Source organism: Echinops telfairi, unplaced genomic scaffold (assembly GCF_000313985.2).
Source record: "Echinops telfairi isolate 266 unplaced genomic scaffold, ASM31398v2 ScPeMD7_7469;HRSCAF=8507_1, whole genome shotgun sequence".
In the NCBI taxonomy this organism is placed as follows: domain Eukaryota; kingdom Metazoa; phylum Chordata; class Mammalia; order Afrosoricida; family Tenrecidae; genus Echinops; species Echinops telfairi.
This window is the reverse complement of record NW_022111373.1, coordinates 50,927,481-50,954,952: the sequence shown is the minus strand read 5'-3', so window position 1 is coordinate 50,954,952 and position 27,472 is coordinate 50,927,481. Positions and strand designations below refer to the sequence as shown.

The 27,472-nt window shown below is 45.2% G+C and overlaps 1 protein-coding gene across 1 annotated transcript in view; it reads right to left on the bottom strand.

Annotated features, from left to right (window-relative positions):
• Positions 1 to 2,254: 2,254 nt before the first annotated feature.
• Positions 2,255 to 27,472, bottom strand: part of PCSK1 (proprotein convertase subtilisin/kexin type 1) — a 49,484-nt gene continuing 24,266 nt past the window's right edge. The window contains exons 8-14 of the mRNA XM_004703475.2: positions 25,488 to 25,700; positions 21,199 to 21,299; positions 11,165 to 11,398; positions 9,359 to 9,516; positions 7,003 to 7,136; positions 5,096 to 5,257; positions 2,255 to 3,187 (exon numbers count right to left, since the gene is read on the bottom strand). Coding sequence (XP_004703532.1) covers positions 2,810 to 3,187; positions 5,096 to 5,257; positions 7,003 to 7,136; positions 9,359 to 9,516; positions 11,165 to 11,398; positions 21,199 to 21,299; positions 25,488 to 25,700 — 1,380 coding nt within the window. The 3' untranslated portion in view covers positions 2,255 to 2,809. The remainder of the gene's footprint in view (positions 3,188 to 5,095; positions 5,258 to 7,002; positions 7,137 to 9,358; positions 9,517 to 11,164; positions 11,399 to 21,198; positions 21,300 to 25,487; positions 25,701 to 27,472) is intronic.

Below are 27,472 nucleotides of genomic sequence, written 5' to 3'. Positions count from 1 at the left end.
AGTTTAAAATTTGAGGGAAATACTTTATAAGATTCCTCTTTTACACTGGACAAAAAGAAATCCACACAGGCACTAAGAAAGACTGACAATAAAAATATTTTTATGTCTGAACAATATACTCCAGTTGAAAACATTCAAACAATGACTTTGTTGAAATATTAAAGCTTCTCTAGAGTGGACCTTTGGCTACAACCCAATGAATTGGTTGGGGATTTAACCAGGAAAAGATTCTACTAGAAAGGTGCAAGGTGGTAGCATTAGAAGCGATGGCCTCGTCTTCCCACCCCCTAGTTCGTAGCCTAGTGTTGAACCACTGGGCCAGCAGGGCTCCGGCACTCATCTAGGAGAGGCGAAGGAAGGAAGTGTAGCTCCAGCTGTTCCATTTATGCCCATTCGTTGACCTCTCTGCCTCCATTTTGTTTATGACTTGAAAATTGAGCCCATAACTCTCTGGTTCTTTTCAGTATTAAAACCTTTTAATGTGGCAAACACTGTTCAACCCTTTATATTAAGCCACGTGAAATGGTCCAGGGTAGGATGGCACTGTGTTTCTTTTAGAAGCACATCGCTCAAGCAGCCTGGGTACTGCTCTGAAAATACCCTGGGTCTGTACAAATTCCAACGCTAGGGTCGAGGGAGAAAGGTGGCTTTCCCAGCCGCACTTTAAGCCCATACGGGACAGACACCAGTGTGCTCATCCTTATGAAGTTTAGACGTTGTCGAAAAATTGCTAATGGCAAATTAAATGAGGGAACGCCATCATGGTGAGTGAGAGAGCTGATAGAGTGAGAAGTTAAGAGGTTGGCAATACATGGATTAATAGAAATGAGCATCCAACTGAGGGGGGATTAAATGAATATATAAAACTAGATCTCAAAGCTATTTTTAAGGATCTAACCTCCTTTTTTCTTTTGGCCTGTAAATGCAACATAACCCAACTAGAGATCATGACATATTCTCATAATTATTGATCATTTCAAAATCCCACTGAAAAGAAGTTGAAAGTAGTTTGGAGGTTGTTTGCCCCTCCTCCCCGCGATATACATGTGCACTTTGGACCCATTCATGTAGTGCCAGAGTAGATAAATTCAAATGCCTATATAATCCTAACAAGTGGTGCTGTAAGGTGCCACTGCAGGTGGCCTGGAACAGTGTTCTTAAGTCTAACCGAGCAGTGGCTACTCTGCTATAGTCAAGGAAATATGGGTTCAAAAATTAGATTGCTATATGAAATCTCCTACTTTCAATATTCCCTTATATATTTAAAGCATTGTACAAGCCAAAGCATGAAATCTACCTAAGGGACAAATGGGGCCTATGGGTCAAACGAATGGACTTTCAGTTTCAAACATTCAAAACATCCTGTTCTAATGAACATGGCTTTAAAAACCAAAAACAAATGAAACCTCCCATTGCTTCTCATTATGAATAATCTGTGACCACATTGGCTCTCCTCCTTATAAATTATCTCCTGTTTATTGTTATCTTAAAACACATGACTAGTTCTCTCAACATTTCTTGTGTGGCTGAGGGAGGAGTCTGGTTTGGAAAACCAGACAGAAGAGAAAGAACAGAGCATACTGCACGACTCCACTGCGTCTGTCTCTGGAACCGTCTACGGGGCACACCCATCGAGAAGGAACATTCTACAACTGCTCAAGCAGATCATATAAACATCAAAGTCGACAATCTGGTCTAAAGACTAGCTTTATCATCAGATTGTCTTTGGAGTAGAAAGGTGTGGGGTAGAACTCTTTGAGGAATCGTGAAGTCTTCCTTTTCTGACTGCTCCCTGGGCATCATATTTGAAGCGCACTATGACAAGGAATTCTTGTGGTGCAACAGTAAGCATTTGTCTGCTAACAGAAAGGTTGGCGGTTCAAAACCATCCAGGGGTTCTGTGGGAGAAAGAGCTGGCAATTTGCTTCCGTAAAGAATACAGCCAAGAAAACTCTATGGGACATCTCTGCTTCCTCTGTGGGCCTCGTCAGTGACAAGGACAGGAGTCTATGTGTTGTACAAACGGTTAACAAACTCTGTTGCTAACTGAAAGTTTCCAGAGGTGCCTTGGAAGAAAGGCCTAGAAACTTCGAAGCTCCAAATAGAACTGGCAGGAAGTCGATTCTGACTCCTGGCGACCCTTTAGGGCAGAGAAGACCTGCCCCTGGGGTTCCCAGACTGTAGCTCCTGATGGGAATAGAAAACGTCCTCTTTCACCCACAGAGTGGCTGCTGGTTTCTTACTGCCCAGTTTGAGGTTAACAGCCCAGCACATAACCCGGTGCAACTCCCCCAAAATCAGCCACTGAAAACCCCGTGGAGCACCTTCAACTCTGACAGGCAGGCGATGATCACGCGCCAGCATTGGCTCGTGGGGAAGTCACAGCCATAGCGCGTCAAAAGTGGGAAGCAAGCTATTAGGACAAATGTTCTTTCCCTCCGGCTGCAAACAAACACATCTGTTGTCAGGGCTCTGCTCCCGTTCTTTCTTTGGAGCAATGAGAGGATTTAAAGAGGCATGTTCCTATGGTGTGGCAGCTCCGTGGGGACTGCACTCCAGAAAGAGCAAACCACACTCTATGCGCAGGCAGCACGGGCAGCACGGACACGTTGGCAAAGAGCCATGATCACTGGGTCTCGCTCCTGGTGCTCATTCTCTGCAAATGCACTGCTTGGGGAGGAAAAGGAAGATGATCACAAAGGACATTATAACCGTCAGGATCAATGACAAAACAACCGCGTCAGACACGGGCGGAGTCTACGAGGAAGGAAGCAGCGTGAGGATTGCCAGCCCGGGACGAGGCCCCGCTTTAATTCTCCTCCTTGAGGATGTTCACCAGGGCCTGCAGGAGCCGGTCGTCTCGGTGCCGGTAGGGCCTCGTGTTGTAGAAAACGTCCACGTAGTCGTGGTAGAGACTGTCCTCGGAGTCGCGCAGCTGGGAAGGCTGGTTCAGCTTTTCCAGGGCTGCGTAGAAGTTTTCGTAAGGGATGTCGAGCTTCACACCGGGAGACTTCTTTGGTGATAGCTGGCGGGGAGAGTTTGGGCTGAAAGCACTTTGCAGGAGCCGCAGCATGGCCTGGGAAGGGGCTCCCTTGGCCATCTCTTTGGGTCTGTCGCCCACACTGCTGCTGCTGGGGCTCTGGGCCCCTAGGGGCTTCTCGTTCGGGCTCTCTGGGGAGGGCTGCGCCTAGAACACAGAATGGCACCGACAGAGGGGAGAAGGTGCGTTAATGACAGAAAGACACGTGAGCTGTCGTTTTGGGGGACGTCCACAGAGGCAGCGGGTGTGGGTGTGAGTGTGGCTGAGGGGAGTGGGGGGCGCTGAAATTGCACGAGGTTGGGGGTTCCACCTTCTCAGGGTCAAGTTCCCCGTCCTTCCACTTCCTGCGGTACCGGGGCACTGTTCAAAATAGCTCCAGTCCTCACGGGTCAAGTGGAACCAGAGTGCTCCTGCGTCCTGGTGCTGAAGCGTGAATGCAATGGTGCACGCTGGCATTTACTAAGATGGTACTAAAGGGCCAACGACTCGTGCAGAAGGCGCTGCCCGGAGGTGTGGCTGCCACAAGGGGGGTCCATGGCCTGCTGCAGCCTTGTTAGCAGCTGGGTTGTAAGGAGGGTCCTGGGGAGAAAGTGGGGTGGTCGACTGGGTCAAGGAGCTGGGCGGATCTGAGCAGGCGCCCTTTGTCCCCTGATGGGAGTATGTCCAAACGTTGACAACACAAGGGGCCCCGGTCATACGCCTTAAGGACACTCCGAGGGAGAAACGCCTACAAAATGGCCCTGCTGCCGGGACTGCGAAGAGGTGGCCCCCGGACCTGGGATCCCAGGGAAAACACCCCCATTTTGCAGAAGGTCAGTGGGGCCAGATTCTCAAGTGTGGTCCACCTGTGGCGAGTTTCTCAAGAGGCCCTGGCCCGAGCAGGACGCGCTTAGGGCGAGGCTTTCGGAGAACTTTCTACTCCTGTAAAAGTGAGTCTCGGACACCGCGGAGGGACGCCCTGAGTCAGCATCGACTCGGAGGCAGCGTGTTTGTGTTTCAGACAAGGACATTGGCGGCACTAGATGCCAGGGTTTGCAGAGTAAAACGACACTGGGTCCCTGCTTGCCTCCTGATGGAGCAGAAGCCAGGACCTCAGGACAGTGAGGCTTAGGAACTGGTCTCTGAAATGTGCAGAGAGAAATTAGGAGTCCATATTTCCCTTTGGTGCTCCCTGGAATATTAGCGGAGGAATCAGTAGAGAGAAGCCGAACGATTTGGCCACTTGAGGCTTCGGTTTTCTTTCTGCAAAGTGGGTAGTACCCTCTGTCCTTCTGAGGTTGCAGGGATTCTAGCTATTAGAAATGGAATCGTGTCCCCAAACCGATGTGTTGTGTAACCTCTATGCCTGTGGTTATAAATATAATCCCGTGGGTTTCTAAATGGGTTGCCTTTGCTGTGTTAGGGAGGCAGGCTTAATGGAGGGTGTGTTTGAGGGTCTATTTCTTTTGAGCTATAAAAGAGATTCAGCAAATAAGCTGCGAGGCACAGATACGAAAGTAAGAGTCCAGACCAGGAGATGGCGAGGATACAGGGCCTCTCTTTAGAAACGACAGAGGAAGAAAGCTTGCCCCCCAAAGTGGAGACCCGGAATCCATGCGGCTGGCCCCTAAACCAGGAGATGGGAACTTCTGTCTGAATGTTAATGCCATCTACTTGTAGTCTTTCTGCATAGCACTAGACAAGACACTCCACCTATGGGACTCGTAATAATGCTTACAAACCAGGTACCATGCACATGTAGGTAGCTATGATTCTGCATAGACAACTTCCCTTACAATTTGAGTCCTGTCATAATCGAAGAAAATCCGTGTTAAAGAATATATTAATTGTGAGCCGTTCATTTTCATGTCTAAGTTCTGGATTGAAGGAGGAAAAAAACGAGAAGAAAACCGTGATATCATTCTCTAGGAAATTAACAGTTTATTACCAACTCTCCCTTCCTCGCTATTCCCACATCTAACTCTCTCCCTCCTTAAAAATGCCTGGGCGTCCCCCACTGTACAGACTGCCGCGGTTAATAAGAGAGCATGCGGAGAAGCACAGAGCCTCACAGACCTCCCCGGAGTCCACCTCCTTCTCCACGCCGCGCCTGTCATTCTGAACGGTGTTGTAGGATGTGTACACGCGGGGCTGGTTCATGTGCTCTGGCCGGGAGGAGGTCCCGTGCAAAATCAGCTTCCAATTCACGATCCTGCCTTCATTTTGCATTCTTCCAGACTAACAGAAAAGCACATATGTGGTTTAGTGTGCGTTGTGAAGAATAAAGAGCAAACACGTTCATGGCACTCAGATAGGATTTTCTAAGTAAACCCATTTTTTAAATTCTGTGTATTCCATTCATAGGGCTCTAAGTAGAGAAAGGTTAATTACAGGATTCACTTTGGCTCTGAAAGCCAGGCTCAAAGATTTTAAAATGGATTGATTTCTGACAAATCAAATATTTCATGCAAAAGGCAGAATTCTCTAGATGAGCCGACTTTTCCATATTAGATGTGTCCTAGGAAAGGCAACTATTTCATCTTCTATAAATAGAATTCTATTTTCCAATGTTCAACGTGTAGCACCATTCCAGTTGGAAAAAGTCTAATCCGCCTTCAATATTAATTAGACCTTAAAATAATGAACTGGTGGGAATAGTAATAATTCTCAGGTGAAGCTATTGTGTCCCAAATAACATGCTGAAATTGAAAATACCTAAAACACATCTGAAAGCATAGAATCAGACTTTTCAGACTTAATATAAAATAGTAACATCCTGAGAAACACAGTTTTTTGGTTTCCTGGTGGGGAAATTAAATTAAAGAATAAATCTTGGCCAAGGTCAGAAACAGAACCATCTACTAATAACATGTTGTAGTTCTCCCCCAGAGAGCAGGGGTTTTCACAACGTTCACTTCTGAATCATAGGCCTTTAGGAGAAGCTATTTCCAGACAATACAAGTGATAGTGACTACTGAATTTATATTTCTTTAATCGGCATCTCCAGAAATTCAGAATCCTCTCTTTTTTCAAAAGTTATCTAGAAGCTGCAATCCCGTGCTGCCGATTCCTGTTCCTCTTTCCTCTTGGGAGAACTCAAGTGGAAGCGTCATTCAATTATTTCCTCGTCTATAAAGAACTCTGGAGGTATAATGCAAAAATAAATAATTCAGCTGCATTTGGGCCTCTTACTCTGCCACTGCTCCACTTTCATTTTGGTGACTGTGTGTTACAATTACAGTGGGATGTCAAAGAGGCTTAGTAAGTCATATGAGGTATGCTTTTCAATTTGTTGCATGATTGAAACAAACAAAATAAGTCGTACCAGGTAACGTGGTTGCCTAACAAATGCCTGCTTCTACGTAGCTGCTGGAGCAGATCATTAGAAGGGTGTCTCCGTGTGACTCCAGCAGAATGCCAGGGCGAAGCTGGTCTGAGCAACTCACTGTGACTCCAGCTGCTTCTGGGGGCTACGGAAATTGCCTATCTGGCTCCATTCAAACTTGGGAATAAATGGAATTGTCCCATCATCTGACATGGTGTTTGCCAGTGGGTCTTTTCTTCCTGTTCTGTGGACATTACTTAATCTTCTTTTTTAAGTACTATCTTTAAGATCAGGAGAGCAGGGCTTGAAATACTACAGGTTTTCCTTACTTCTACTAATTAGTGTCAAGTTCGTTAGAGGCTTGATTAACGATGACGGCAGCCCTGGAAGTGTTTAAAAGTAAGCTTGTGGTCCTCATCCATGCTCTCGCTTAGACATACCAGTACCAGTTGCCTCTGGAGTCAATCCCCATTCAGAGAGACCCCAGGCGTGTCCAACTAGAACTATACTCCACAGGAGTTTCCGTGACTAATTTTTCAGAGGAAGGTAGGCAGGCTTTTCTTCTGATGCAGCTGTAAGTGGAGTTGAACTAACAACCTTTCCATTAGCATCTGAATAAATTAACCATTGGTACCACTGATTGAACTTTCATACATACCATGTCTGTAATTCGCAAGGTCCAGGTGCCTACTGGATTCTCTCCCCATGTGTGAACAGACATGAAATCCCAGTTTTTAAAACCATTAGGAGATGTGTCCCGCTCTCGTTCGGCCAACAAGACCGTGCTGGTTCCTGTTTGGATGTAATAGACACAAGTTAATGAATGGCGTGGTCATCCTCATAGTGGAATACACACTGGTATCTAATAACTGAATATGAAATCTGGGAGATCAGAGTCCTCCCAATTTCCCCTTTCAGTATAAAAACAGGAGATATATATATTCATAAGAACACTATGTTTTTGTCCACGGCGTATTACCTGGCATATAATAATTCCCAACAAAGACTGTGGAATGAAGAACTAATGAATGAATATGTGAAGTAAGGTTTTTGTGAATGCAGAGAACTTAGAAAACTGTATTTACAAACTGGATTGGACAAAAGAAGAATTAATGATGTACAATGCATGTTAATGGAATTATCATTTTGAAATTTAAAGGAAATCTTTAAAAAAAATGTATAACTGCCTGAGTCTATAATCCAGTGTAGATATTAAAAAGAAAGCTTTATTTATTTAACAATCTTGGGCCATATAAAAACTAGTGCTTGGAGTAACTCTAACCTCTGAAGCCCAAGCTTTCTATAAATTAAAAGAAAATAATCATTATTATTTCTAAATGAAAGGTCAAATTATGAGGTCCATTAATGTATGTTTTAAAAGATCTCACCAATATTTCTGGCCATTTCTAAGAAATCACCGAAGTCTGGCTTCAAAGTGAATCGGGTCCATCTCAAACGTTAAGACAGTAGCTGGGTTGGGTCAGTGGTTCACCTGCTTAGCTACTAAAATTCATGTGCAACCAGTGCAAATGGTGGCAGGTTCAGGCCCACCCACATCTGTCTTGGGTGAAAGGCCTGACAATCTACTTCTGAAAAACCACCCATTGAAAGTTCGACTCTGGCGCACATAGGATTGTCTGGCATCTGAATCGAATCAATGACAACTGGTTACTTCAAATGTCTAGGAAGTTCATACCCTGGAAGGACAGATAGGCAAGGTAGATTCAAAAAGTTCATGAGAAAATGGAATTAAAAGGTCATGGTATATTTTCTCACCAATTTTTGCAACCCCCTCATATATAGATCACTTAATGAGATCTATATCAGTAACCCTTGATACTGAATATCTGACTTACAGGTAACTCAGACTTAACTACCATCAAGTCACAATTTGCCCTTACTTTGCAGAGCTGTAGTGTTGAAGTACGTTTAATCACAAGGTTAGCATTTCAAAACCTCTCTGCTCCTGTGGGGAGATTAGGCTATCTACTTCCACAAGGAGTTATAGTCTCATCACAAGGGCCATTCTACCTCCCTTCCCCTTGGGTTGGGGCACTTTGAATAAGAATTGACTTGACGGCAGTGAGTTTGTTTTGAAGTAATTTAACCAATCCCTACTCACAAGAAATTCTTTATCACAACCACTTTCACTTGTTGCACATGCAGTTTTAAATCTTTGGAAAACCTTTGAGCCTTTTCTTACACCAAAGCTAAGTAAGAACTGTACGTACCTGTTCTAGCTTCCTGACAAATTTGCCTTAAGGGCACATTTAGGGGTGGATCTTATTCATAACCGCCAGGGCAGCCTGTATACAACCTATAAATCTAGATATAGAAAGAGTATTCACACATACTCATATCTCCTCTGTAGAAAATGAATTTAGTCAGTTGTGTCCTACCAACACATAAAAGTGTGTTGTGATAGGTCCTCCTGGTGGTTCCACAAGAATTTCCACCTTTTCCAGGAAGGGCAAATCCCACAGAACCAGGTCTTTGCCACAACCATGTCATTAGGGAAAGGGTGTTAGTCCACTCGGCCTTCCTTCATGGAGAAGAGTTGCAGTTTCCAACGGATTTCTTGGATGTGTTAGTTATATCTGTAAGTTTCCATGATTATTTTAAGTATCAGTGTAGCATTCCCTAATGTGCACCCTAAAAGTAACGAGTGAGGCACCAAGGACCTGGGGAAGTTAAGACAGGATGAAAACATGTCTTACTGACTCCAGACAAGTTGATCAACTGGAGCCATATGACGCCACATCATTTACGGCTGACTAAGGTTCATTGGGAACCACTAGGGCAAAGCGAGATTTGACACAATAAACCAAAAATGAACAAACAACAAACAAATAAAAATACCACAAAAGCCTATTTTTTAAGGCCTGTGAATTTCCGTGACGAGACGTAGGCTTGTGGACAGATAAGCATCATCATTAATTCAAAAATCTTGCACTGGACACTTAAAAAGTACACAAGGCGCTTAGGAGTAAGTTTCGGACAGTTTTCCGTTTTACCAGCAGCAGAGGTGAGTGTGACGTGCAGGTCTCCTCGGCGGGAATATTCGATGGTCGCCTCAAATTGCACATGCTCCAGGGACTTGACGGCATTCTCTTGCCCTTCACAAGCTCTTGTTGGGATTTCAATGATAACTTCTCCATTCGCTTGCAGGGCTCTAAAGACATTCAAGGATCATTTCAGAAAGCATGTCTCTCCTTCCTTGCATTTTCTGTGCACACATCACTTTTGACTTGATACTCAACAAAGTATGTTGTCTCTCCCAGCTATGGATAGGGCCCATTTCAGGATTAGCTATAAATAAATGTTATCAGGTAATCAAGTGGCAAGGAGTACAGATACTTGGATACAATGTTGCAGGTTTGCCTTTGGTCCATCAAAAAAAAAAGTTGCATTATCACAACATCGAAAGACTTTCTTAACAAATACATTGGTTATGTAAAGCCTGCCCAATACATGCCCTTCAATCTGTCCGCCCTTGGGTATTTCCTGTTAAGTGGGTGTTCAGTATGATCATGGTTTTGTTGATGGAAACAATACAATGGCTTTACCAGACTCTGCTTTTAAGGTAAGATATGGTGGGAAGATAAACAATGCATATGTAAAAACAGTGTAATAAATTGTCCTTATGAATCACATAACACTTGGAAAACAGATTTAGGTTACATTGGGCTGGAAAGTTATGCACTTGATCAAATGTTATATATATTACAATGAATATACAATGAATCTCTTTGAAAGCCTGATCTTATGAATGGGGTCATGGCCTACAGCACGGAGCATCAGTTTCACATCCAACCTTTCACCCACGTTTTGTTGCATCTCATTTGTTGTAATCTCAGTGCATGGCCACTTATCCCCCTGGGTTTCCTGTTTCCATTCTTCCTTCCTTCCTTAACCCTTCTGAACTTAGTCCTCAGGTAAATGCTGTCCTTTTAATCTCCAATATTTTATTCTTCTAAGATGTGCATATCTCACTAGTATTATAGTTCCTCTTAAAGACAAGTCTGCTTTTCTACTAAAAATTGAGACACAGGGCTGAGTTCAGTTCCAGATGTCATGGGTGACGAAGAGCTGCTGTCAGAGGCTCCACTAGTCCTCTTCAACCAGTCAGCCAGGTCTCTTATATGATTTTGAGTTGTGTTCCACATTTTCCTCCCACCCTATCTGGGGGTTTTAATGTGAGCACTTGGTGGTAGTGGCCAGGCACCGTGTATTCTTCTGGTGCTGGGGTCAAGGAGATATGTGCCTTGTTCACTGTCCATCTGGACTAATAGGGTCCATGTCTCTTCAACTTTCATCACTCATCTTTCCTCTGGACAGAGCAAGGCCAATGTTTGCACCGTAGATGGCTGCTCACAAGCGTTTAAGACCCTGTTGCTTACAAAGTAGGATGTAGAACATCGTCTTTGTGGACAATTCCATACCAATTGGCTTAGGTGCCCCTCCAGACTATGGACCTGAGTCCTCCAACCCAGTGACAGTAATGAATCTTAAAATTGATATTTGGTCATCCTTTAATTGGCAATGATTTTTCTTAGTGCTATATAACACAGTGCTGCCCCTTAGATGTAATGGAAATACAAGAGCTTCAGAAATTCATGAACAAAGTTCTTTGTTTTGTTTTCTAGCATGATTTACAAATCTGTGCTCTCTCCAGGGTTCCCCACGGAGACACACAGGGTACACTGGTAAACTCCACCTTCCTCTACCTCAGAAGCACAGGTGGTAAAACAAACAAGCAGAGTGTCAAGTACTGTGATGAGTGTCATGGACATATATTTGTTTAAAAGATCTTTACTTACCTGGGCTCAAAGTCATTGTCTTTTACAACACATTCTTTCTTTTCAGGCACGTTGCTCCAGGTCTTAGGATCAGCTAAATCTACCAGTGCTTTGGCATTGAGCAACCCAAATCCAAATCGACTATTAACCATCAAGCCTGCGCCATTCTTTTTCCATCCAGGGTTATTGGCCAATGGGTCATACTCAGAGGTCCAGACAACCAAGTGCTGCATGTCTCGCCAGGTAAGATTTGGGCTGGAGAGGAAATACCCAAAGTATCTTTCAGGGTTGTCATAAGGTTTCCTTGCAAAATCAAGGGTTAAAGACAAGCACCTCTCTTCAGGATTATTTGTGTTTGGCAATTGTACTGAGATAATTTTAATGTGCATTATAGTGATGTCGTTTACACTCAGAATTGAAAACGCAGTACTGAAAACTTCTCTCCACAGCAAGTCAAGTAAATAAAATTTTGTCTTCAACATGGTAGAAGAAGCAAAGGACTATAAGGCCTGCCCATGACTTCTAATGATTTCAACTTGACTGGAACAAAAGTGAGATCATGAAACATGTTTTGTTTTCCTGTCTCCTCTTTTCAGTATCAGGAACACAGTGTTGACCCCCTTTACTTCCTCCTAAGACACAGTTACATTTCTAAAACACAGGCTGGCTTCCTGCTCTTAAAGACCTTTCGTCTTTTTCCTCTGTACATCTGAAGTGTTGAGGAATTTAGCTACTTGGGATGGCTCTAAATGCTATGGGGGATATTCAAGGAGGCGATTCTTTTCTGTACTAAAGTTACAACCCATTTAAAAAACAATTATAGTGTATCTGTGGATACTGTCTTCATGGCACAATATGTTGTGGAAGTTTGGAGTAGCAAGAATTCTTGGGGCTGAGGACACCAACCAAGAAAGGCGTTCTTTAAGTGGAAGGAATATTTAAGCTGAACTTTGATAATGGGTAAATATCCTGAGTTAGAGATCGAGAAGAAGGAAAGGACTGATTGAGCAACGGCACTGAGATGGGCACCTTGATTATAGTAAACAGTCATGTTTTCTGGATCAGCGAGGAGGCAATTGGAAGTAAAGGACCATGATGGTGAGGACTTCGGATGCCAGGATCAGGGGCTTATACTTCATCTGGGCAATAGCGAATCATCGAGGAAGCACAAGAAGGAGATTGTAACAATAAATCCTGGTAAGGTTAATTCAGCAACAACATAAAGATCAATAAGAGATGGGAGGAAATGTTTGGTGTTTAATAATGAAGACGAGATCTTCCTGATCCTGGTATTTAAAATTTGAATCTTCCCCCATGCTTCCAACCCCTCTTTTCCCACTCCACGGGTCCTCCCACAGTGCTTTTCACCTGCTAACATATCAGGCAGATCATTTATTTTGTGTATTATTGATTGTCTATCTTTCTTCTTAAAGTGTATCACAGGAAGTGCTGAGATCTTTATCTACCTTGTCTCTTATGTGTACCAAGAACCCAGCACCGTGCCAGGCACAGGGTAAAGCTAAGTAAACACTGAATGGTGTATTGCTTGGTTGCACCTAAGTGTTAACTAGCCCTGAATATAATTTTAAATGTTCTGCATTTAGTATTAGTCAGTCAGCTTCTTTCAATATCTCAAGTTTTCCCCTGGTTTTGAGACCTACATTATTCCATCAAGTGCATAACGCAATTTTTAATAATAAATGCCCTAGTGCTTGCTCCTCATGGTACCTATCTATCTGATGTCTAGATTATGGAACCATCATCTGGGAAATCTGGCTCAATTTGCTGTCCCTTCCCCAAAGTCCACAATGTGCTGCTTAAACAGACTCCTGTTGGCAAGAAAGAGGCAATGGGCACTCCGAAGTGTACCCCTCATCTCCCAGGGAGCAACTAACAGAGGCCTTGGAAAGACTCAAGCTCAGTGAGTCTCAGCAGGTCCTGGACCCTTGCCCTCATAATCACTTGGTCCACTTGCTTCATAAGTGGCTGATACACCTATATTATAATCCCCGGATTACAAGCCATAATCTCCTGCGGCCCTCTTATTAGAATCACGTGTTCACTGAGAAGGAGGCCTGGCAGGGCAATGGCTCAGTGCTCAGGTGCTAGCCGATGTGTCCGTTGTTTGAACTCGCAGCTCTGAGGGAGAAGAGGTCAAGCCATGTACTCTTGTACAGATTACAGCCAAAGAAAAGTCATGGCAAGGGTGTGTTCCCCAGTAAACAAGGTAAACAGGTTCTTACTTGTACTTAGGTATTCACCACGTCTGTTAGATTAGTAGGTAAGCACAAGTAAGCCCACGCTTACATTGCTTCCTGAGTCCCCATCCCTGTTGGGGATTATACCTTTGAAAAGAGGTTTTAATTCTTTAGGAAACTGCTGTGGGGTTGGGAGAGAGATAGATGCCAGCAATATGTAGAAGCAAAATCTTCGATGTTGTGAAAACCCAGGAAACGATTCACTACAGATTAGTAAGTAAGCTTATGTAAGCCGTGGCTACCTGGTTTGTTGGGTGACCTGACCCTTCCCTATGGGACAATTGTACTCAATCATAGAGGGAACGCTACAAGTCATTGTCAACTGCTGGCACACAATGACAAATAGTGACAGCTCCCAGGTCCCAAACCTAAACCTACTAAATCAAAATATCTGAGACTGAGGGAGACTTTTAGTGCAAATTAATTTAAGAAAGACCGTCTTACCTGTCCTTTGTTGCAGCTAAAATAATAGGGGTTAGTGGGGAAAATGCAAGTACATAATCAAGTAAGACCATCATTGGGTCTGAAGAGGAAGCAATGTTGTTGTGCGGTGCCAGAAAGTTGGTTCTGCAACTTTCAAAACGGCCAGATAAGCCGCGGGACCAAACACTGCCCAGCGCCGTGTCAGCCACATAAGCATTGCCGCATTCGAGCGCATTGCTGCAGCCACTGTGTCAATCCATCTCACAGAGTGTTCAACTTTTTTTCAGGGGCCCTCTACTTTACCTTTACCCTGTGATATTCTTTTCCAGGGAGTGGTCTCTCAGGATAACATGTCAAAATATGCGAGGAGAAGTATTGCCATCTTTGTTTCTAAGGAGCATCCTGGCTGTACTTCTTCTGGCAGTGCATGGTACACTCAATGTAACAGTGAGAAGCAAAATAAACTGTATCCAACCACCAAAGAGCTATGTGACCTTAAGCAAGTCAAGTGTATCTCTCTGCATCTGAGTCAACTCATCAATAAGTGTTGAATAAGACAATTTGAAAACTTCATATTACTTATACCTCTAGATGCCTAATCAGGAACCCTGGTGGTATAGTGGTTAAATGCTCAGTTGCTAAGCAAAAACCCAGAGATTCGAAACTACCAGGAGCTTCATAGGAGAAAAATGTGGCAATTGGTTTTGTAACTATTACAGCCTTAGAAATTCTCTGGAGGCTGTTCTACTCTGTTCTGTAGGATTGCTATTAATGAGAATCAACCCAATGGCAGCAGGTATATAATACATGTGAGTAACAAGGAAGTTGGTGGCACAAGAGTTAAGCACTCCTCTGCTTGGACACTCCACAGGAGAACGAACTAGGGATCTCCTCCCATAACAACCACCGCCTGGGATCGCCTATTAGGCAGTTCTACGCTGTCATGTAGGGTCACTATGATCACACTTACATGGACCTACTATTGTAAATACTTTTGTAGATCTGTTTCCTTGTTGACCAACCTTTTTAATGGAAGATCTGAAGGAAAGAAACCAAATGTACTGCCTGACAAGTTGATTCAACTCATAAAGATCCTATAGGATAGAGGAGAACCCACCCCCACCCCACCCCATGGATTTATCAGCTGTCACCCTTTACAAGCGTAGAAAACCTTATCTTTCTCCTGCACAGCAGCTGCTGGTTTTGAGTCACTGGCCCACGATGCCACCAAAGCTCCTTTAAAGAGTTACTATCCAAGCAAAAACGGCTGCTTTCTTAATGTAGGTCTGATTCTATCCTATAAAGTATTTTATTGTCATGTTTGCCTTCCAGTTGTTTTTAAAGGGGTTTTAGGTAAAAGTCTCTAATCAAGGTCGTCAATGGACCACACACCAGGTTTTCCTTGGGCTCATCAGTGTGCACATGTCTGTCTGTCTGTGGACATGGAGGTGAGACAGGCATCATCCTTTGCATCCTTGTATGTAGGTCAATATTGATAAGCATCGAGATGCAATCCGCCAGGGTTCTGAGATGCATCACGATCACACACAGAGCAAAGGGGTTCTACATTTGTACAGCACAGCATTTCTTTTCTCTGGAGTTACAGGATTCATTGTTTTGCATTTTCTTTGATCTATTCTTTGTAAAATATTCAAGGGGACTTTATTATCCTGCAATTAAGAAAATTAAGCTTATTTTTCTAACAGCTATTCTTCACTGGTAATTGCATTTCATAAATAAAAAGGAGCTGCTAACAATAGTACATGGCATTCCTGACAGACTTTGATAATTAGTGTTCACCAGCATTCACAGTAATTAAAGTAAAAAAAAAAACCTGCATTGGCTTTCTGATCAAAGATATGTTTATAAAAATGAGGGCAAGTGAATTAAACACTGAAATTAAACATTGCTTCTAATGAGAAGAAACATAGGTAAAGAAATCTGAAGACAAATTTCTAGAGTTAAAAAAGGTTTAGGGGTCACCTGGCTATGCCTCTAATGATACCTAGGATTGTCAGAAGTTGGAGAAAGTTTAACCAGGATAATCCACTGAATCAAAGGATGTCTTTGATAAGGTTTACCCCAGGGTTTCTTGCAGCACTCAAAGTCCGTTTCCCTTTCCCCAGCTTTTAACACCACAGACTGGCTCAGCTCTTTTCCTCTCTTTAGTAGTTTGGAGGGAGGCCATGCTCTGCCTCCGTCCTTGGAGAAGACCACCGTGTGGTAAAGCAGAGGGCTGGCAAGCAAGAGGACAGATGAACACAGTGGCTGCCCCAATGGGCGCCAACCTAAAAGCCATGGTGAATAGGGCACGGGCTGGGACAGGGCTTCACGCTATTGTGCATGGGGCTGCCTTAAGCCAGAGCCAACTGGACAGCGCCTAACAACATAGGATTTCCTATGACTCTTTGCTCTCTGCACAGAATCCAAGTCATTCTCTTCTGTGTTTCTTAGACATACTTACTGTACAACAATGATGGTTCCAGGTGGCCAGCGTGTTTTCTCTAGAACAGTGTTTCCCAAAGTGGGCAGTACTGCCCCACTGGGAGGGGGGTGCTGAAACAATCCAAGGAGAAGGAGGCTGAAAAAGTGGATACCTAGACTTTATCCTGAATTATAAATACATTTTTAATGGTCTGGAGGGTCCCTGAGTAATTTCTTTTTCTGAAGAGGGGACGGTAGGCCAAGTAAGTTTAGAAACCTATGCTCTAGAATATGCCTATTAAGTACCCTGGTGGACCTCTTTACAATCCTTGCTGCTGTGGAAAACACAGTTGTATCAGTAATTCTTTATAGCAAATATTTCTCAAGGTTTGACTAACTGCTTCTCAAATCAGGCATTCCAGCTGAAACCTGCCTGGGACGCTTCCCCAGAGAGAGGTTCTTCGGCCATGCTCTGCTTGGTACAGTAGAGGTCAGCAAGAGAGGAAGCTCCTCAGCAAGATGGACTGACTCAGTGGCTGCAACCAGGGGCTCAGGCATCACAAAAGCTGTGAGGCTGCGGCACGACCAGACAGTGTTTCATTCTGGGGCACACAGGGTGGCTACAGTTTGGGACCAACACCTCACAACAACAAAACAGGCAGCATCCTAGAATTGCCGGGTGAGAGTTACTGAGAGTTACATTGAATCTGTGCATTGAATGAAGTCCCAGGTGATTTGTCCGTAGGATAATGGTTGAGAACACTCCTCTAAAGAAGGCAAGTCTTCCTCTGGTCATGTTTCCGACACCATTCTTTTCCCTTCCCTTTCCTCTTCCCACAGTCCAGCATCACCCCTGTACGGCATTTATACAGGACAGCGAGTTGTCTACTGGAATAGAAACGTCGTACAAGGGAATCATCAAAAAATATGAAGTGACTGCTGCTTCTTTATCAGCCTCAACCTTGTAGCCCCTTCCTTTGAGGGGGGGATTGACTAGCATCCAACATTCCTCTTTCTTACAGGGTGATTGGGGCCAGAGTCCTGGGTTTACGTGTTGGGTTGCTAAAGGAAAGGTCAACAATTTGCATCTACCAGCTACCCCAGGGAAGACAGGCGAGGCTGTTCTCTGCCATAAAGAGTTCCAGGATCTCAAACCCTAGAGAGCGCTTCTACTGGACGTACCGGTTCACTAGGATGGACTCCCTGACACTGGGTGGTCAACAGGGCTATGAGAGGCAGCATAGTTAAGTTGCTGGTAGCTCAGTTTAGCCAAGAGGTCTTCAACCTTATAGCTGTTCCTTGGGGTAAGAGACATGGATATAAGATTCTTCCAATCCTAATTGTCTAGGGATAAACTTTTGGTCACATTTCTAGCAACTCTGGCCTTCAGGTTTTCTGAAATAATGGAGTGCAGAGAACTGCCCCATTGACAATGGCTATATCTCAGTAATGTCTATGGACTTTGGCAGGAAGGATATAAATGTTACGGCAAATCAAGTCTGCCTTACTTATTGGTTCAGTCAACATTAGGTGAAAAAGTCACCTAATATGGAGCAGGGATATCAGACTCTTAAAATCTCTGAAATTATGGGCAGTGTGAGAATCTGGTGGAACCTATAAACCATTCGCCAGAAAAATACTGTGCACACTCACGAAAATCCTGTGTAGAGTTTGAGGGAGGTTCGTGGTCCCCTCAAAACCTATCCGTGTGCTCCATAGTAACCTATGGATTCCCTGCTTTAGAGAGAGTCCATCAGAGATTAAACTAACTAAGGTTTAAAAGGCTAGTTCATTCTTGGGTATTTTTCTCTTTGTACAAAAAAAATTTTTGAAGCTTTAGAATCAGAGTTTACAATTTGTTTTTTGGGTTTTGTTTTTTTATCGTTGTGGCCACCTGCTGACTACTGGATTTGATGTGAAATGAATATTACGTTAAATAAACAAACCTTGTGGTTAGCAGCAACATGTAACCACCATCCACCAGAGTGTCGGGTGGGGAAGACAGACTTGAGCTTACACATCTAGGTAGTTTCCTTCTAGCCCAGGGTTTCTCCACCTTCCTAATGCCGCTACCCTTTCATACAGTTCCTCATGTTGTGGTGACCCCCAACCATAAAATTATTTTCGTTGCTACTTCATCACTGTAATTTTGCTACAGTTATGAATTGAGCGACCCCTGTGAAAGGGTTGTTTGACTCTCAAAGGGGTCGTGACCCACAGGTTGAGAACCACTGTTCTAGCAGCTACCTGGGGGGCTCGACGTCCTGTAGGCTGAAATCGTGAACTCTGTAAGCCGATTTCACTGCCTGTAGGGTACACACCTCTGCCACCGCCCATTTTCTTCTCTCCCATTCCTCATCACCAAACACAACTATTCAGCTTGGATGTCTCCTATTTGCTGGTATCTTCTCTTTCATGTATAAGAATCTTATAAAGGGAAGAGGTTTTTAAAAAGGGAGGTGGGAATTTTTTTTTTTTAAGGAAGGTAGAGGGCTTTCTCTGACTCATCACTACAGTGGTTCTCAACCTGTGGGTCGTGACCCGTTTGGAGGGGGTCAAACAACCTTTCCACAGGGGTCACCCGATTCATAACAGTAGCAAAATTACAGTTATGAAGTAGCAATGAAAATAATTTAATGGTTGGGGGGGGGGTTCACCACAACATGAGCAACTGTGTTAAAGGGTCGCCACACTAGGAAGGTTGAGAACCACTGAGCTAGTAGATGATAAAGTGGGTCTCCAGCATGGAATCAACTTTTCTAAGGTCCCACTGTGACTGGCAGAGCTAGACCTTGAAGCCAACTGCTCCTGGCACTATTTTTCCTTAAAGCTAGTTTGGAGATGCTGGTACCAGCCTTAGCTTACACTTGTAGAGTTTGCCCTCTCTCCATCACCCGCCTATTATGTGTGAACTCACGTTCTAAGCACCGATTTTCTGACGCTCTCAAGAGCTTCATATTTTTCTCTACTTCTGATTGAGCACCTGGGTTTGCTTATTCCCTTACCAGACATCTTTCAAACCCCTGAAGGGAGGTAGACTCTGTCCTGCCTAGGCATTGTGGCATTCCCATAGCTGAGATGTCCTGAGATACGCTGGGTCCATAGGAAGTCCCAGGCTTCAAGGAGCTAAGCTGGGCTCTTCTGGAGAAAAGCTTGACAACTTGACAATGTTTCCAGTTGGGTTACTGGTCAAGATGTTCTGCTTGTGCACTTGGTCTATTGAATATTACCCAGGGGACTGCTTGCTCCCCTCTATAGAAAGTATGCGCATTCTCTGATAGATGGATGATCTCTTTATTGGGAAAGCTAATAATAGTTAACATGTCTTAACCACTTCTTCTAACAAGCAACCACAGAGCTTGTGAGGCACTTGAGAATATTCTGTTGCCACATAGTATCTATCAGAAAGCAGAATGGAGGACAGTTAAGACCGACTGTGGGTGCAGAGTGGAGAATTTTTGTAAGCTATACTAAATATTGTGTTGGCTAATATATGGGGGGATGCTACTACCTTCCTTTGTAATACTGTATGCCCAACTAAATCTAAAGGGGATTTAGAATTTAAATAGAGTAAAGCAACCTTAAAAAAAAAAAGGTAAATAAATGTTTACCCAATTTCAACTTGTGAAAGGCTTTCTGTGGGCATAAAAATAAAAGAAGAACCTAAAATTCACAGGCGAGTAAAGCAGCAAGACACAGAGAAGCCAAAGGACAAGGTAAATGCCAACCAGGCAAAGCAGTAAGAGCCTTCTAACCAAAGCTTGAAAGCCAAATTAAGGCCATTAACAAGCAATCACAGAGGATGAATAGACAAAGGTTATAAAACAGTGAGCTTCATTAGCAATGAAATAAAAGCATATTATAACGGGATACCATTTTCACCCATCAAAATAGCAAATAATTTGAAATGATAAAAACAGCCAAGTTAAGGGTTTAGGACATGCTCTTTCTAACACGTTCTGCAGAGGCAAATCTAAAACGGGGATGTCTTTCTAGATAGCCACTTGTCGCTACCTGTCAGACTCACTCGAGCTTGCCTGCCATTTGACCAAAAATTCCAATTCTGAGTGCTTTTCCCGAGGAAATTATCAGAGATGACAACCAATATTTATGAATGAGGGTGCTTATCTGAGCATGATTACATGATCTCAGTACAATTTGCATTTATACAATGGAAAGCTATCAAAAGAGAGCATTTCTGGGTTTCATTTTCATGTCCCCTGACATGAGCTTATCAGCCCAAATATTAGGTTTATATAATAATCTACAAAAGGGTGGGTTTTTTTATAAGTGTGCTCTAAAACCTACCCACGGGACATGACCTTGGGTACAATCTCCTTGTCTGTTGAGTGTAAGTATGAGGAGAACTCGAATGCAAGAAGGACCAGTGTGGGCTGAGGGGACAGGGAGATAGAGATAGAGATAGACAGAGAGAGAGAGAGAGAGAGCTCAGGGATTTAGAACACTGATTTAGGCATGAGAAAATGCTATTCATATGTGAGCGTAGATTTTTTTTTCATCTTGGTGGTGAAACAGTTAAGCATTGGGCTGTTAATCAAAAGGGTGGCAGTTCAAATCCATGGCAAGGCTCCCTGAGAGAAAGACCTGATATCTGTTTCAGTAAAAGTGGCAGCCAAAAAAACTCTGTGGGGGCAGATCTACCTGGTCACATTGGCTCAACAGGAGCCCCAGTAGATTCCAAGGCTTTGAATAACACTGATTTTTCAAAGAGACTCTCAAATAACGGATGTATTATGGCCCCAGTTTTGTAAGGTCCCTGTGGGGATCTAACAATAATCATCTCAGGGTGACAGAGGACATGTTAGGAGAATCCTCTTCCTAAAGGACCCCCATTTTCTCCTGTAATCACAGACACAGAACACAACACATGTCCACGGAAACGAGAGGAAAGAGAAGCAGCCTTCGGGATGAGAAGCTCTCTGGTCTTACTTTGCTTCCAGAGCCAGCGCAAAGATGCCCGCAGCCAGGGGTGCGGAGGCCGAGGTGCCCGTGTGGGTCTCTGTGCAGCCATTGTGCAGGTCGGCGCTCATCTGCATGGCATTGGGAGGAGAGAAAGGCAGGGAGAACGCGTGAGGAGGAAGCGCTGGCCCCGGGGGTTCACTACACCCAGCCTTGCATCTGCTGCCACCAGGAAGCGCAGCTGATCCGTCCCTGCTTCCTCCTCTAAACCACCGGGTGGATATTTGCCATCTGCCGCTATTTTCATTCAGTCTCCTCTATATGCAGCTTGTCTATAATTCTGGCATCCAAGATGCCTTTTCTGGGGACGAAGCACTCCCACCACGAATATTTTCTCTTCTGAGATTCCCAAATGAAAATGCTGTCTATTAAAAAAAAAGTGGGGGTGCTGTTTCAAAATCACTGTGAATCATGCCGGCCCACTAATCATCGGGTCCTTTGTGTTTAGTCTGGCGGCTTTAGAGATTCTGCCTCATGCCAGTGGCGTCACTAGGGGCTGTGGGGCGGGGGTGCGGGCCACACCTGGTGACACTGTCAGAGGGGTGACAGCAAAATGACTAAAAGTTTTGTTCGGAAACTCATTATCTATTATTTTTTAACATCTCTATGGTTAGGGATGGCATCCTGGTGGTGCTGTCAGATCAATGTTGGAATGATAAACGCAAGATCAGTGGTTCAAACCCACCCGCAGCTCCACGAAGAACAGATGGAGCTGTCTGCTCCTGGAAACACGTGCACACTCTCCAGAACCCTCTGTAGGGGCTCCAGGAGTTGGGGTGGCCTCAATGGTCGGGGTAGGGTAGGGTGGGGGTGGGGGTTAGTTATCGTGGGACCCCTGGTGGTACAGCAGGGACTGTAAATGGGAAGCTAGAGGCTCCAAACTCACAGCTATTGTGAGGGAGGAAGACATGAGAGTTGGCTTCCCCGTCCCTCCCAAAAAAATGCAGCCTGTGAAACCCTATGGGTCAGTTCACCCATCTAGTAGGGTGGCTGGGAGTTGGAATTTGACTCCAGGGCAATGGGTTTCCTTAGTTACAGAAACACAAACAGTTTTTGTAAATCCAGATTACATATCTACCTACTGAGCTAAAATGCTATGCTAATTGGCTTTTTGCACCTTCTAGGGTCTTCTGAGGAGCCCTGATGGTATAGATGTAGAGGAATGCGTTGGGCTGCTAACTGTAAGTCAACAGATGAACCCACCAGCTGCTTCTCAGAGAAAGACAAGGCTGATTACTCCCATAAATAGTTACATTCCTGGACTCCTACTAAAGCAGTTCTACCCTGTCTTATAAGATCTTGGTGAGTGAGACTTGACTCGATGGCAGTGAATTTGGTTTGGTTTGGTTTGGTTTGGTAATATGCTCTGGTCTGATCTGCCATTATTACCCATATCAATGACACTTCAAATTGCGTGGCTTCATCTGCATGCACTACAAGCATGCACTACAAGCATGTTGCTTTTGTTGCTCTCTGCAGGCTACACACTAGACTATTAACTCCAAGATCAACGGTTTCAAAGACCCCACAGAGACCGTTCTACCCTGTCCTAGAGGATTGCTTTGAGTTGGAACGCGCTCGATGGCAGTGAGTTTGATTTTGATTTGGTGATTTTATAGCCACCTATTTTGTCTATTTTTCTGGTGTTTTAGCTCCAATAAAGTGGTGAGTAGAACTTTAAAGGAGTAATTAAATGAAGAGAAGGAGCAAAAGAGAATAGCTTCTACTCTGTTACTAATAATGTTGTAAGTAGTGAAGATATTTTTCAATGTCAAATATTTGGTGAGTCAGATTTATTATTGATATGATCTAAGCAATATTACATTTAAGCACTTGACAACTAGAGTCCATTGGAGTCTATGATCAAAAGTGATAATAAACGTCACTAAAGATTCTATGGTGCTTATTACCACTTTCGATCATAGAATCCAATGGGGTCTAGTTGTCAAGTGCTCATAGGAGCCCTGGTGGTCCAGTGGTTACCTGTTGGGCTGCTAATCTCAAGATCTGCAGTTTGAAACCACCAGCTGCTCCGTGAGAGAAAGAGGAAGCCTCTCCTCTGGTCCAAGAGCTACAGTCTTGGAAATGCCCAGGGATAGTGCCATCCTGTCCGAATCAACTGGGTGGCCATGAGCGAGTGAAGAAATCTGTACGGGCACACCCCCCTAGTGATCACACTGCCCCTGCAAAAGAATGTGAAGTCACCAGGCCTTGCTTCTCCTCCACTTGCAGGATGTTTGCTTTGTAGATCGATGGCACTGACTGACTGCACTGGAGGCTCCCGTGTGAACGCTGCCACTAGCAGGTGCCAGGAAAGCCGCAGGGCTCTCAAGGGAAACTTGCCCTGCACTTAAATCCCGGTCCCTTCCCAGAACTGCTGCGTCTGAGATGAGGACCAAGGGCCAGGCGCTTGGCTCCCCCATCAGGAAAGCGAGGCTGGCATGTCCTGGCACATAGTCTCAGCACTAAATTAGTCCGTGTCTGCAAAAACATTTTAAAAAAATATTTTGGAATATGAGAAAGTACCCCAGGCTAACTAACTTTAGGGCAACGAAGAGACATTGGGGGGCGGGGGGGGGATTTTCCGTCTGCCTTTAGAATCTGTCGTGTGGCAGGGTTGACAAGCAGTTGGGCCAACGGCTTGGTTACTATCACGACACCCACCTGGCCCCCAGCACGAGGATTTTTGAGCTAGAGGCTTGTCGTGTGAGAGGCAGGTGTGAAAAAATAATTTGTTCTTTTATCACCTCCTTTGGTTTCCCACTTGGAGTCGCTGGATTTTCTCAAGTTACGGAGGGCTGCGGAAGCACGCCTGTCCTGGTTACCTCCTGACGCAAGAAGGCCCCAGAGATGGACGTGTGGGGGCAGAGGCTGGTGCACGAAGAGGCGGTGGGACTCCAGCTGTCTCAGACAGAATTCGCTCTGTCTCTCCCACGGCCGATCGTGGCGGAGTCTTTACGGACCCACTGCCTCCTGCGTCATTGTAGGGCAGCCCCAAGGAGCGATAGTCTAGGGCAGTCACGTGGAAAAGCCTAGCAAGCCGTTTCAGGAAAGGCAGCCCTGGACACCCAGGACAAATTGGACAAAAGAAGAAATTTGGGGAGTCAGAACACAGGTGGACCAGATGCCTGAAGTGCCCTTTCAGAGAGCTCTCAAATCAAGCCTTCTCTCAAGAATCCATGGGCAGAACGTCGCTGTCTATTGTTGGAGTGAATGAAGATAGGGGCAGCGGCTTGGGGTGGGCCAGTGCTCTTCAATCGAGGCCACGGTTTTCCTGCCTAAATGAGAGGGAATTGCAGAAACAGGCAGCATTCCAGAATAGCGATCCTGCATGAAGAAGAGAGTAGTGCCCACGATTTTTGTTGGGATGCCCTTAATAAGAGTTTTACATATATATCCTAATCTAATTATCGTGGGCTCCACCACCAACCTGGTTGCCTGGTGACCTGTCATTTCACTGAGATGAGGCTCATCTGGGTCTGGGCTTCAGGGAATGGGGGTCGGCATGGGAGCAACTTGGTTCTTTCCGTGCCAGGGTTTAAATTGGGGGGCTTTAAATTTTTAACTGTAAAGTGGCTCTCTCTAGTCTCAACGCTTCGGAATGGCCCTTCATCATCCGTGCCCTTGAAGGGAAATCCAGTAATTGCCCTTGGCAGGCTGACTCATGGAAGCAGAGACACAGCCAAGCGTGGGCTGCAGGAGCTCTCTAAGCATGTGCCCTCCCTGCAAAGCTGCTTCTCTGGATGCCGAGTAGCTCACCTCAGGGGAAATCCAGACTGCTGTCTTCCTGCAGACCGTCCACTCTAAGGAGGCAGAACTTGTGTCTGCTCTGTGTTTTTATCACCCGCTAAAGGGCAAGGGAGACCGAGTCCCTGCTATTAGAGGATCAACACGTGTGAGGCTGATAAAGCCCCCCACGGCCCTGAGATCTCCTTGAGGGCTGTTTTCAGGGAGACCCCACACAAGCAGCGGGGGCCCGGGGTGACCCCACGGTACGTAATGACCGGTTTGGTGGCTTCTCGGGTTAAGTTTAAAAATCTCAAGGAGGCCAGGTCATCTTGACAGAAGTGTCATGATCCCCGTGAGAGAAAATTTTCCAAGAGATGGCAGCCTTTCAAGTAAGTCAGCATGAAGTCTCCCCAGCTGAGGCATCAAGCTTAAGCAAATCAATTTTCACCAAAGGTCGGTTTGGAGGATCATTCTGGATGCAAGCCACGCTTCCCCACCTGAGCAGAGAGAAGTAGACAAAAGCCACATACGATTCGCTGGTCGGTGTAATCCCCGCTGCTGTAAGAGGTGGCCAACGTGGAGGAGCACTTCTCGGCGTACCAGGGGGAGAGGCCTTGCTGGGAGGCGCTGCTGATGGAGATGGTGTAGATGCTGTCTGTGTAGCCGTCGCAGTCACAGTTGTCTCCCTGCCGGCCCCCATTCCCTGAAGCCCAGACGAAGATGGAACCCTTGCCTTGTCTCCCCTAAAGAAAAAGCCATAAGATGGGTACCGCGTTGGCAATCGGCTTATTGAACCCACCCAGTGACGGCACGGAAGAGAGGTCTGGCAATCTGCTTCTCCAGATTAACAAAAGGTTTTATTTCCACTGCCAGCGGTCGATGTTGACTCGTGGTGACCCCGCAGAACAGGGCAGAGCCGCCCCTGTGAGTTTCGGACACTGTAACTTGACATTACCACCTACTCAGGAATACAGGGGGTGACCAGCAGTCAAATATGATGTTGCTTGTTTGCTCTTTAATAAAATGTGTTCCCAGCTATGCAGTCGCTCTGGAACCCTGCTGGGACAATGAGTTAAGCATTGGCCTGCAAAGTGAAAGGTTCTTGGTTTAAAACCACCGGCCACTCTCCAAGAGAGAAAGATGAGTCTGTCTGTTCCTATGAGGAGTTACAGTCTCAGAAACCTAAATATGGTCCCTAGGGGTGAGAATGGACTTGGTGGCAGTTAGTTAGGTTTGGTGGGTCTGGAGAGCTCCTGGGCAGTGCAAACAGTGACCAGGCTCAGCTGCTAACTGAACATTTGGAGGCTCAAGGTCACCCGGCGGAACCATCAAGTGGCCTGATGATCTACTTGTGAAAACTCAGCCACTGAAAGCTCTGCGGAGCTCAGTGTCTACTGTGACACATAGGAGGGAGCCACGAGTCACAGTCAACTCTCAGGGAACTGGCGTTGTCATATTCCAGTAAAATCCCAACAAGCAAATGCGGGCAGGATGTTCTCAGGGAGTGTCTTAGGGCCTATTTTTGACTCTAGTTTCCCCAACATCAATGATGAAAATCTCACAAGGCTGCCAAAGCCGTCAGACTCTGAACCCGAGCAATCCTCCGCCATCTGAGCATGGATAGGAAAAGCATTGCTTTTCTTCCTTCTTTTTCTTCATTATGAGAGTTCAAACTCGGGCCTATAGCTCTTACCGGAAGAACAAAACAAGTGCCTTCAAAGAAATATGACCAGAAGGCACCAGAGCAAGTGTGCTGTTGTCTCACCGACTTTGGACGTGCTATCAGGAAAGTCCGGTCCCTGGGAAAGGACATCATGCTTGGTAGGGGCTCAGTGAAAAAGAGTAAGACCCTCAACAAGGTGGATTGCGTCAAGTCTGTCACAGTGGGTTCAGCTCGAACAACAATTGTGAGGACGTCCCAGGACTGGGCAGTGTGGCACGTAGGGTGACTATGAGTTGGAACGGATTTGATGGCACCTAACAACGACAACAAGAAACAGGATCCCTGGGTGGGACTGGTGGTGAAGAACTAGACTAACAAGCACGAGACTACGGTCGGTGGTTTGAAGACCCCAGCAGCACCCCAGGAGACAGACCAAGCAAATTTCTTCCCAGTGGTCACACCGTGAATGCTCTATGGAGCACCGTTCTACTCTGCATGCACGGGGTCCCCTGGAGTTGTATCAGTTTGACAGGGACTAACAATGGCAACAGCGCTTGCTCGTATGTTGTCACTTTTCTCTAGGCTACGTCACGATGTCTGGATCTCTGAACGTCCTTTCAGACTTTCTGCATGAGTCTTCTGGCTGACTGACAGAGTGACACAAGTAGGCATTATTCAGATCGGCTTGCAGCTGTCAGTTGAATGGAATTCATCAAGGCCACCCTTTCTGCGAGTTTCTAATTTGTGCTCACCGAAGCTTCTGTTTGTTCTGTCCTGTGGAATACAAGCCTCAGAATCAGGGCCACAACGCAGCAAGCCCACGTGACTGCAGTACCATCACGAGGGAGACAC